Source organism: Cuculus canorus, chromosome 36 (assembly GCF_017976375.1).
Source record: "Cuculus canorus isolate bCucCan1 chromosome 36, bCucCan1.pri, whole genome shotgun sequence".
In the NCBI taxonomy this organism is placed as follows: Eukaryota; Metazoa; Chordata; class Aves; order Cuculiformes; family Cuculidae; genus Cuculus; species Cuculus canorus.
In genome coordinates, this window is record NC_071436.1 from 142,543 (window position 1) to 155,182 (window position 12,640).

Genomic DNA, 12,640 nt, shown 5'->3' on the forward strand with positions numbered 1-12,640 from the left:
GGTGGCCCCACAGTGCCGATGGCGCCTCTGCGGTGACAACGGTGATGGTGGTGGTGATGGGGACAACAGTGATGGGGACATTGATGGGGACACTGTGATGGTGACAATGGTGATGGTGACAACGGTGGTGGTGACATTGGGGACAACGGTGGTGACAATGGTGATGGTGACAATGCTGCGGTGATGGTGACAACGGTGATGGTGACAACGGTGATGGTGACAATGGTGGTGGTGACAATGCTGCAGTGATGGTGACAACGGTGATGGTGACAACGGTGATGCTGACAACGGTGATGGTGACAACGGTGATGGTGACAATGGTGATGGTGACATTGATGGGGACACAGTGGTGGTGGTGATGGGGACAATGGTGACGGTGACAATGGTGGTGGTGACATTGATGGGGACACAGTGGTGGTGACAACGCCACAGTGACGCTGCGATGGTGACAACGGTGATGGTGACAAAAGTGATGGTGACAACAGTGCTGTGGTGACACTGTCGTGGTGACAATAGTGCTGTGGTGACAGCGACAGTGGTGACACAGTGATGGTGACAACAGTGAAGTGGTGACACCGTTGTGGTGACAGTGACGATGGTGATAATGACAATGGGGACACAGTGATGGTGACACCGGTGACACAGTGACACTGTCCTGGTGACAATGGTGACATCGGTGACGCGGTGACACTGTCCTGGTGACAATGGTGACATCGGTGACGCGGTGACACTGTCCTGGTGACAATGACACAGTGACGGTGACACCGTCACGGCTGTGGTGACACTGTTATGGTGACACCAGTGACAATAGTGCTGTGGTGACACTGTGACAGTGACAATAGTGACACAGTGACACCGTTCTGGTGACAATGACACAGTGACGGTGACAATAGTGCTGTGGTGACACCATTGTGGTGACAATGACGATGGTGACACAGTGATGGTGACACTGTTCTGGTGACAATAGTGACACAGTGACACCATTCTGGTGACAATGATTCAGTGACGGTGACAATGGCGCTGTGGTGACACCACTGTGGTGACAATGACAATGGTGACACCATTGTGGTGACAATAGCACTGCGGTGACACCATTCTGGTGACAATGACTCAGTGACGGTGACAACAGCGCTGTGGTGACACCATCGTGGTGACAATAGTGACGTGGTGACACCGTTCTGGTGACAATGACGATGGTGACACCATTCTGGTGACAATAGTGACGCAGTGACACCATTGTAGTGACAGTAGTGCTGTGGTGACACCATTCTGGTGACAATGACAATGGTGACACCGTTCTGGTGACAATAGTGACGCGGTGACACTGTGACAGTGACAACAGTGACATCAGTGACACCGTTCTGGTGACAATGACACAGTGACGGTGACAATAGTGCTGTGGTGACACTGTTCTGGTGACAATAGTGACACGGTGACACTGTGACAGTGACAACAGTGACATCAGTGACACCGTTCTGGTGACAATGACACAGTGATGGTGACAACAGCGCTGCGGTGACACCACTGTGGTGACAATGACGATGGTGACACCGTTCTGGTGACACCGTTCTGGTGACAATGACACAGTGACGGAGACAACAGTGCTGCAGTGACACTGTTGTGGTGACAATAGTGACGCGGTGACACCGTTCTGGTGACAATGACACAGTGATGGTGACAACGGCGCTGTGGTGACACTGTTCTGGTGACAATGACTCAGTGACGGTGATAACAGCGCTGTGGTGACACCACTATGGTGACAATGACGATGGTGACACTGTTCTGGTGACAATAGTGACGTGGTGACACCGTTCTGGTGACAATGACGATGGTCACACAGTGACGGTGACGCTGTTCTGGTGACAATGACACAGTGACGGTGACAATAGTGCTGTGGTGACACCATTGTGGTGACAATGACGATGGTGACACAGTGATGGTGACACTGTTCTGGTGACAATGACTCAGTGACGGTGACAACAGCGCTGTGGTGCCACTGTTGTGGTGACAATAGTGACACAGTGACACCGTTCTGGTGACAATGACTCAGTGATGGTGACAATAGTGCTGTGGTGACACCGTTCTGGTGACAATGACAATGGTGACACTGTTCTGGTGACAATGACGATGGTGACACAGTGATGGTGACACCATTGTGGTGACAATGACAATGGTGACACAGTGATGGTGACAATAGTGCTGTGGTGACACCGTTCTGGTGACAATGACAGTGGTGACACCGTTCTGGTGACAATAGTGACGCGGTGACACTGTGACAGTGACAACAGTGACATCAGTGACACCGTTCTGGTGACAATGACTCAGTGATGGTGACAATAGTGCTGTGGTGACACCGTTCTGGTGACAATGCCACCATTCTGGTGACAATGACGATGGTGACACCGCGATGGTGCCACCGTGGAGGTGACAGTGCCACCGTGGGTCCTCTCAGGGCGAGGCGGTGGTGGTGTCCCCGCGGGCGCTGGGGCGCCTCCTGGTGACGCGCGTCCACAAAGGTCCCCGCGGTCCCCTCCCCCCCACCCCGTGGTTCCTCGAGGAGCTCCGCGTGGACCTCCGCGGCGGTGACGGCCATGGGGACACCGACGGTGACACCGACGGGGACAGCGATGGCAGCGAAGGGAGCGAGGATGGAGATCTGAGTGACAGCGGTGACACCGAGGATGGAGACGGTGACAATGGTGGCACCAAAGGGACCAAAGATGGAGATCTGAGTGACAGCGGTGACACCAAAGGTGGAGATGGTGACAATGGTGACACCAAAGGGACCAAAGATGGAGATCTGAGTGACAACGGTGACACCAAAGGTGGAGACGGTGACACCAAAGGGACCAAAGATGGAGATCTGAGTGACAACGGTGACACCAAAGGTGGAGATGGTGACAATGGTGGCACCAAAGGGACCAAAGATGGAGATCTGAGTGACAACGGTGACACCAAAGGTGGAGACGGTGACAATGGTGGCACCAAAGGGACCAAAGATGAAGATCTGAGTGACAACGGTGACACCAAAGGTGGAGATGGTGACAATGGTGACACCAAAGGGACCAAAGATGGAGATCTGAGTGACAATGGTGACACCGAGGATGGAGACGGTGACACCAAAGGGACCAAAGATGGAGATCTGAGTGACAACGGTGACACCAAAGGTGGAGATGGTGACAATGGTGACACCAAAGGGACCAAAGATGGAGATCTGAGTGACAACGGTGACACCAAAGGTGGAGATGGTGACAATGGTGGCACCAAAGGGACCAAAGATGGAGATCTGAGTGACAACGGTGACACCAAAGGTGGAGACGGTGACAATGGTGACACCAAAGGGACCAAAGATGGAGATCTGAGTGACAGCGGTGACACCGAGGATGGAGATGGTGACAATGGTGACACCAAAGGGACCAAAGATGGAGATCTGAGTGACAACGGTGACACCAAAGGTGGAGATGGTGACAATGGTGACACCAAAGGGACCAAAGATGGAGATCTGAGTGACAACGGTGACACCAAAGGTGGAGATGGTGACAACGGTGACACCAAAGGGACCAAAGATGGAGATCTGAGTGACAACGGTGACACCAAAGGTGGAGATGGTGACAATGGTGACACCAAAGGGACCAAAGATGGAGATCTGAGTGACAACGGTGACACCAAAGGTGGAGATGGTGACAATGGTGACACCAAAGGGACCAAAGATGGAGATCTGAGTGACAGCGGTGACACCAAAGGTGGAGATGGTGACAATGGTGACACCAAAGGGACCAAAGATGGAGATCTGAGTGACAATGGTGACACCAAAGGGACCAAAGATGGAGATCTGAGTGACAACGGTGACACCAAAGATGGTGACGGTGACACCAAAGGGACCAAAGATGGAGATCTGAGTGACAACGGTGACACCAAAGGTGGAGATGGTGACAATGGTGGCACCAAAGGGACCAAAGATGGAGATCTGAGTGACAACGGTGACACCAAAGGTGGAGACGGTGACAATGGTGACACCAAAGGGACCAAAGATGGAGATCTGAGTGACAGCGGTGACACCGAGGATGGAGATGGTGACAATGGTGACACCAAAGGGACCAAAGATGGAGATCTGAGTGACAACGGTGACACCAAAGGTGGAGATGGTGACAATGGTGACACCAAAGGGACCAAAGATGGAGATCTGAGTGACAACGGTGACACCAAAGGTGGAGATGGTGACAACGGTGACACCAAAGGGACCAAAGATGGAGATCTGAGTGACAACGGTGACACCAAAGGTGGAGATGGTGACAATGGTGACACCAAAGGGACCAAAGATGGAGATCTGAGTGACAACGGTGACACCAAAGGTGGAGATGGTGACAATGGTGACACCAAAGGGACCAAAGATGGAGATCTGAGTGACAGCGGTGACACCAAAGGTGGAGATGGTGACAATGGTGACACCAAAGGGACCAAAGATGGAGATCTGAGTGACAATGGTGACACCAAAGGGACCAAAGATGGAGATCTGAGTGACAACGGTGACACCGAGGATGGAGACGGTGACAATGGTGGCACCAAAGGGACCAAAGATGGAGATCTGAGTGACAACGGTGACACCAAAGGTGGAGATGGTGACAATGGTGGCACCAAAGGGACCAAAGATGGAGATCTGAGTGACAACGGTGACACCAAAGGTGGAGATGGTGACAATGGTGACACCAAAGGGACCAAAGATGGAGATCTGAGTGACAACGGTGACACCAAAGGTGGAGATGGTGACAATGGTGACACCAAAGGGACCAAAGATGGAGATCTGAGTGACAACGGTGACACCGAGGATGGAGATGGTGACAATGGTGACACCAAAGGGACCAAAGATGGAGATCTGAGTGACAACGGTGACACCAAAGATGGTGACGGTGACACCAAAGGGACCAAAGATGGAGATCTGAGTGACAACGGTGACACCAAAGGTGGAGATGGTGACAATGGTGACACCAAAGATGGAGATCTGAGTGACAACGGTGACACCGAAGGTGGAGATGGTGACAATGGTGACACCAAAGGGACCAAAGATGGAGATCTGAGTGACAACGGTGACACCAAAGATGGAGATGGTGACAATGGTGGCACCAAAGGGACCAAAGATGGAGATCTGAGTGACAACGGTGACACTGAGGATGGAGACGGTGACACCAAAGGGACCAAAGATGGAGATCTGAGTGACAACGGTGACACCAAAGATGGAGATGGTGACACCGGTGACACCGGGGAGGGGGTCCCGGGGGCCGTTGGTGGCCTTGGGGACAGCGAGGACGAGGACAGCGGTGGTCCCTTCTTCTTTCCGTGCTATCGGTGGCTCCGGGGCTTCGGCACATGGGACATCCCCGAAGGAACCGGTACTGGGAGCACTGGGAGCACTGGGAGCACTGGGAGCCCCTCCTGGGGGCGCTGGGGACACCCTTGGGGACATTGGGGACACCGTTGGGGACATTGGGGACCCTCTTGGGGACATTGGGGACACCTTTGGGGACATTGGGACCCTCTTGGGACATTTGGGGACACCTTTGGGGCCATTTGGGGACGTTAGGGACCCCCTTGGGGACATTGGGGACCTCTTGGGGACATCAGAACCCTCTTGGGGACATTTGGGGACACCTTTGGGGACTTTGGGGACCCCCTTGGGGACATCAGAACCCTCTTGGGGACATCGGGCCCCTCTTGGGGACATTTGGGGACCTCTTTGGGGACATAGAGACCCTTTTGGGGACATTGGGGACCCCTTTGGGGACTTTGGGACCCTCTTGGGGACATTTGGGGACACCTTTGGGGACATTGGGACCCTCTTGGGGACATTTGGGGACCCCTTTGGGGACATTCAGGCCCTCTTGGGGACATTGGGGACACCTTTGGGGACATTGGGACCCTCTTGGGGACATTTGGGGACCCCTTTGGGGACATTCAGGCCCTCTTGGGGACATTGGGGACACCTTTGGGGACATTGGGACCCTCTTGGGGACATTTGGGGACCCCCTTGGGGACATTGAGACCCTCTTGGGGACATTGGGACCCTCTTGGGGACATTTGGGGACACCTTTGGGGACTTTGGGACCCTCATGGGGACATTGGGGACCCCTTTGGGGCCATTTGGGGACATTGGGGACCCTCTTGGGGACATTGGGACCCTCTTGGGGACATTTGGGGACACTTTTGGGGACATCAGAATCCTTTTGGGGACCCCTTTGGGGACAATGGGACCCTCTTGGGGACATTTGGGGACCTCTTTGGGGATATTGAAGCCCCTTTGGGGACATTGAAGCCCCTTTGGGGACATTTGGGGACCTCTTTGGGGGCATTGGGACCCTCTTGGGGACATTGGGACCCTCTTGGGGACATTTGGGGACACCTTGGGGACATTGGGGACCTCTTGGGGACATCAGAACCCTCTTGGGGACATTTGGGGACACCTTTGGGGACATCAGAACCCTTTTGGGGACCCTCTTGGGGACATTTGTGACCCCTTTGAGGCTATTGGGGACTCCTTTGGGGACATTGGGGTCCTCTTGGGGACATCAGAACCCTCTTGGGGACATTTGGGGACACCTTTGGGGACTTTGGGACCCTCTTGGGGACATTGAAGCCCCTCTTGGGGACATTTGGGGACACCTTTGGGGACATTGGGGACCCCTTTGGGGACATTGGGGACCCTCTTAGGGACATTGGGGACCCTCTTGGGGACATTTGGGGACACCTTTGGGGACATCAGAACCCTTTTGGGGACCCCTTTGGGGGCATTGGGGACCCTCTTGGGGACATTGGGACCCCTTTGGGGACATTTGGGGATGTTGGGGACCCCTTTGGGGACATTGGGACCCTCTTGGGGACATCAGAACCCTCTTGGGGACATTTGGGGACACCTTTGGGGACATTGGGGACCCCTTTGGGGACATTGGGGACCCTCTTGGGGACATTGGGGACACCTTTGGGGACATTGGGACCCTCTTGGGGCCATTGGGGCCATTGGAGACCCTCTTGGGGACATTTGGGGACCCCTTTGGGGCCATTTGGGGCCATTTGGGGACATTGGGGACCTCTTTGAGGACATTGGGACACCTTTGGGGTCATTGGGACCCTCTTGGGGACATTGGGGACCCCCTTGGGGACATTGGGGACACATTTGGGGACATTGGGGACCCCCTTGTGGACATTGGGACCCTCTTGGGGACATTTGGGGACGTTGAGGACCCTCTTGGGGACATTGGGGACCCCTTTGGGGACATTTGGGGACATTGGGGACCCTTTTGGGGCCATTGGGGACCCCCTTAGGGCCATTTGGGGACCCCTTTGGGGCCATTGGGGCCATTTGGGGACCCCTTTGGGGATATTGGGGACCCCTTTGGGGACATTTGGGGACATTGGGGACATTGGGGACCCCTTTGGGGACATTGGGGACCCCTTGGGGACATTGGGGTCCCCCGCAGCGCGGACGCTGTGTGAGGAGCGTCGCCCCGAACTGCGGCGCCTGCGGAGAAAACACCTCCGGGAGCAGCGGCAGCGCTACAGGTGAACCCCAAAACCCCCCCGGGGCACCCCAAAACCTCAGGGCACCCCAAAACCCCCCCTGGGAACCCCAAAACCTCAGGGGACCCCAAAACCCCCCCCCGGGGCACCCCGAAACCTCAGGGGACCCCAAAACCCCCCCTGGGAACCCCAAAACCCCCCCCGGGGCACCCTGAAACCTCAGGGGACCCCAAACCCCCCCTCGGGGCACCCCGAAACCGGAGAGACCCCCAAAACCCCCCCCGGGGCACCCCAAAACCTCAGGGGACCCCAAAACCCCCCTCAGGGCGCCCCAAAACCTGAGAGACCCCCAAAACCCTCCCCGGGAACCCCAAACCCCCCCTCGGGGCACCCCAAAACCTCAGGGGACCCCAAAACCCCCCTCGGGGCACCCCAAAACCGGAGAGACCCCCAAAACCCCCTTCAGGGCACCCCAAAACCTGAGAGACCCCCAAAACCCTCCCCGGGAACCCCAAACCCCCCCTCGGGGCACCCCAAAACCTCAGGGGACCCCAAAACCCCCCTCGGGGCACCCCAAAACCCGAGAGACGCCCTCAGGGGACCCCAAAACCCTCCTCGGGGCACCCCAAAACCTCAGGGGACCCCAAAACCCCCCCTCGAGGCACCCTGAAACCGGAGAGACCCCCAAAACCCCCCCCTCGGGGCACCCTGAAACCTCAGGGCACCCCAAAACCCCCCTCAGACCCCCCCAAAACCCCCCTCGGGGCACCCCAAAACCTCAGAGACCCCCAAAACCCTCCCCAGGAACCCCAAAATCCCCCTCGGGGCACCCCAAAACCGGAGACACCCCCTCAGGGAACCCCAAAACCCCCCTCAGGGCACCCCAAAACCTGAGACACCCCCTCAGGGAACCCCAAAACCTGAGAAACCCCCTCAGGGGACCCCAAAACCCCCCTCGGGGCACCCCGAAACCTGAGAGACCCCCAAAACCCTCCCCGGGAACCCCAAAACCCTCCTCAGGGCACCCCAAAACCGGAGAGACCCCCAAAACCCTTCCCGGGAACCCCAAAACCCTCCTCAGGGCACCCCAAAACCGGAGAGACCCCCAAAACCCCCCTCAGGGCACCCCAAAACCCCATCCCAGAGCCCCCCAAAACCCCCCTCAGGGCACCCCAAAACCTCAGAGACCCCCAAACCCCCCCTCGGGGCACCCCAAAACCTCAGGGGACCCCAAAACCCCCCCTGGGAACCCCAAAACCCCCCTCAGAGCACCCCAAAACCTGAGATACCCCCAAAACCCCCCCTGGGAACCCCAAAATCCCCCTCAGGGAACCCCAAAACCTGAGATACCCCCTCAGGGGACCCCAAAACCCCTCAGGGACCCCCAAAACCCCATCTCAGAGCCCCCCAAAACTCCTCAGGGACCCCAAACCCCATCTCAGAGCCCCCCAAAACCCCTCAGGGACCCCAAAACCCCATCTCAGAGCCCCCCAAAACCCCTCAGGGCCCCCCAAAACCCCTCAGGGACCCCAAAAACCCAACTCAGAGCCCCCCAAAACCCCTCAGGGACCCCAAAACCCCATCTCAGAGCCCCCCAAAACCTCTCAGGGACCCCAAAACCCCATCTCAGAGCCCCCCAAAACCCCTCAGGGACCCCAAAACCCCATCTCGGAGCCCCCCAAAACCCCTCAGGGACCCCAAAACCCCATCTCAGAGCCCCCCAAAACCCCTCAGGGACCCCAAAACCCCATCTCAGAGCCCCCCAAAACCCCTCAGGGACCCCAAACCCCATCTCAGAGCCCCCCAAAACCCCTCAGGGACCCCAAAACCCCATCTCAGAGCCCCCCAAAACCCTTCAGGGACCCCAAACCCCATCTCAGAGCCCCCCAAAACCCCTCAGAGCCCCCCAAAACCCATCTCAGAGCCCCCCAAAACCCCTCAGGGACCCCAAAACCCCATCTCAGAGCCCCCCAAAACCCTTCAGGGACCCCAAAACCCCATCTCAGAGCCCCCCAAAACCCTTCAGGGACCCCAAAACCCCATCTCAGAGCCCCCCAAAACCCTTCAGGGACCCCAAAACCCCATCTCAGAGCCCCCAAAACCCCTCAGGGACCCCAAAACCCCATCTCAGAGCCCCCCAAAACCCCTCAGGAACCCCCAAAACCCCTCAGGGCCCCCCAAAACCCCTTCAGGGACCCCAAAACCCCATCTCAGAGCCCCCCAAAACCCCTCAGGGACCCCAAAACCCCATCTCAGAGCCCCCCAAAACCCCTCAGGGACCCCAAACCCCATCTCAGAGCCCCCCCAAACCCAACAGGGACCCCAAAACCCCATCTCAGAGCCCCCCAAAACCCCCCAGGGACCCCAAATCCCCCCTCAGGGCACCCCAAAACCCCCCCCGGGACCCCAAAACCCATCTCAGAGCCCCCCAAAACCCTTCAGGGACCCCAAACCCCATCTCAGAGCCCCCAAAACCCCTCAGGGACCCCAAAACCCCATCTCAGGGCACCCCAAAACCCCTCAGGGACCCCAAAACCCATCTCAGAGCCCCCCAAAACCCCTCAGGGACCCCAAAACCCATCTCAGGGCCCCCCAAAACCCCCCCCGGGACCCCAAAACCCATCTCAGAGCCCCCCAAAACCCCTCAGGGACCCCAAAATACCCCCCAACCCCCCCAGTTTGGCCCCTTTTGCCCCTGGGGGGGGTTGGTGGCCACATTGGGGGGTTTGGTGGCCACATGGAGGGGTTTGGTGGCCACATTGGGGGTTGGTGGCCACATAGAGGGGTTTGGTGGCCACATTGGGGGTTTGGTGGCCACATTGGGGGGGTTGGTGGCCACATTGGGGGGTTTGGTGGCCACATTGGGGGGGTTGGTGGCCACATAGAGGGGTTTGGTGGCCACGTTGGGAGTTGGTGGCCACATTGGGGGTTTGGTGGCCATATTGGGGGGTTGGTGGCCACGTTGGGGTTTGGTGGCCACGTTGGGGGTTTGGTAGCCCCCGGCGGTGCCTCACTAGCCCTCCCCCCCCCCAGATTGGCCCCCTTTGCCCCGGGGTTGCCGTGGGCGCTGCCGTTGGGGACCCCCCCGGACCCCGACCTTCGCTTCTCGGTAGCCAAAATGGCCGCTTTCTACCTGCGGGGGGGCAGCGCGTGAGTAGCCACACCGGGGCCTTTGGTAGCCCCATAGGGACCTTTGGTGGCCCCATATTGACCGTTGGTAGCCACACCGGGACCTTTGGTAGCCCCATAGGGACCTTTGGTAGCCCCATATGGACCTTTGGTGGCCCCATATTGACCTTTGGTAGCCCCATAGGGACCTTTAGTGGCCCCATGGTGACCTTTGGTGGCCCCATATGGACCTTTGGTAGCCCCATAGGGACCTTTGGTAGCCCCATATGGACCTTTGGTAGCCCCATGGTGACCTTTGGTGGCCCCATAGGGACCTTTGGTAGCCCCACATGGACCTTTGGTAGCCCCATAGGGACCTTTGGTGGCCCCATGGTGACCTTTGGTGGCCCAATAGGGACCTTTGGTAGCCCCATGGTGACCTTTGGTGGCCCCATATGGACCTTTGGTGGCCCCATGGTGACCTTTGGTCGCCCCATGGTGACCTTTGGTAGCCCCATGGTGTCCTTTGGTGGCCCCATAGGGACCTTTGGTAGCCACACCGGGACCTTTGGTAGCCCCATAGGGACCTTTGGTGGTCCCATAGGGGACCTTTGGTGGCCCCACGGTGACCTTTGGTGCCCCCCATTCCCACGGTGTCCGCAGGACACTGCATTCCAAACTCAAAGGGTTCCTCGACCGTCGCGGATCGTGGCCGAGTCTGGAAGAGATAACGGAGCTGCTCAAGTGCTTCCACACCCCTGTCACCGGTATGGAGCTATCGCGATATATCGCGATATATAGCGATATAGCGCGATATATCGTGATATATGGCGATATATCACCATATATAGCAATATATCGCCATATATCGCGATATATCGCCATATATCGCAATATATCACTGTATATCGCGATATAGCGCGATATATCGCCATATATCGCGATATGGGGGATATGGGGGACTCCACACTGATCTTGGGGTTCACTGTTGGACCCCCCCCCAATAACCCCCATTCCCCCCCAATGACCCCTATTCCCCCCAATGACCCCCATTTCCCCCCAATGCCCCCCATTTCCCCCCCCAATGCCCCCCATTCCCCCCCAATGACCCCCATTCCCCCCCCAATGACCCCCATTTCCCCCCCAATGTCCCCCATTCCCCCCCAATGACCCCCATTTCCCCCCCAATGTCCCCCATTTCCCCCCCCAATGTCCCCCATTCCCCCCCAATGACCCCCATTTCCCCCCAATGCCCCCCATTTCCCCCCCAATGACCCCCATTCCCCCCCAATGACCCCCATTTCCCCCCCAATGACCCCCATTCCCCCCCAATGACCCCCATTTCCCCCAATGACCCCCATTTCTCCCCCCCAATGACCCCCATTTCCCCCAATGACCCCCATTTCCCCCCCCAATGCCCCCCATTCCCCACAATGCCCCTCATTTCCCCCAATGACCCCCATTTCCCCCCCAATGACCCCCATTTCCCCCCCCAATGCCCCCCATTTCCCCCCAATGCCCCCCATTCCCCCCCAATGACCCCCATTTCCCCCCAATGCCCCCCATTCCCCCCAATGACCCCCATTTCCCCCCCAATGACCCCCATTCCCCCCCCAATGACCCCCATTTCCCCCCCATTGACCCCCATTCCCCCCAATGTCCCCCATTCCCCCCCCAATGACCCCCATTTCCCCCCAATGACCCCCATTTCCCCCCCAATGACCCCCATTTCTCCCCCCCAATGACCCCCATTTCTCCCCCCCAATGACCCCCATTTCCCCCCAATGACCCCCATTTCCCCCCCAATGACCCCCATTTCTCCCCCCCAATGACCCCCATTCCCCCCCCAATGACCCCCATTTCTCTCCCCAATGACCCCCATTCCCCCCCAATGACCCCCATTCCCCCCCAATGACCCCCATTTCTCCCCCCCAATGACCCCCATTTCCCCCCCAATGACCCCCATTTCCCCCCCATTGACCCCCATTTCCCCCCCAATGACCCCCATTCCCCCCCAATGACC

The 12,640-nt window shown here is 57.8% G+C and overlaps 1 protein-coding gene across 1 annotated transcript in view; it reads left to right on the plus strand.

The window, feature by feature from the left end:
* Positions 1-12,640, plus strand: part of LOC128849954 (dentin sialophosphoprotein-like) — a 51,872-nt gene that overhangs the window by 3,099 nt on the left and 36,133 nt on the right. Inside the window, exons 2-6 of the mRNA XM_054052695.1 lie at positions 2,453-2,960; positions 3,168-5,387; positions 7,470-7,551; positions 10,543-10,659; positions 11,281-11,384. Coding sequence (XP_053908670.1) covers positions 2,453-2,960; positions 3,168-5,387; positions 7,470-7,551; positions 10,543-10,659; positions 11,281-11,384 — 3,031 coding nt within the window. The remainder of the gene's footprint in view (positions 1-2,452; positions 2,961-3,167; positions 5,388-7,469; positions 7,552-10,542; positions 10,660-11,280; positions 11,385-12,640) is intronic.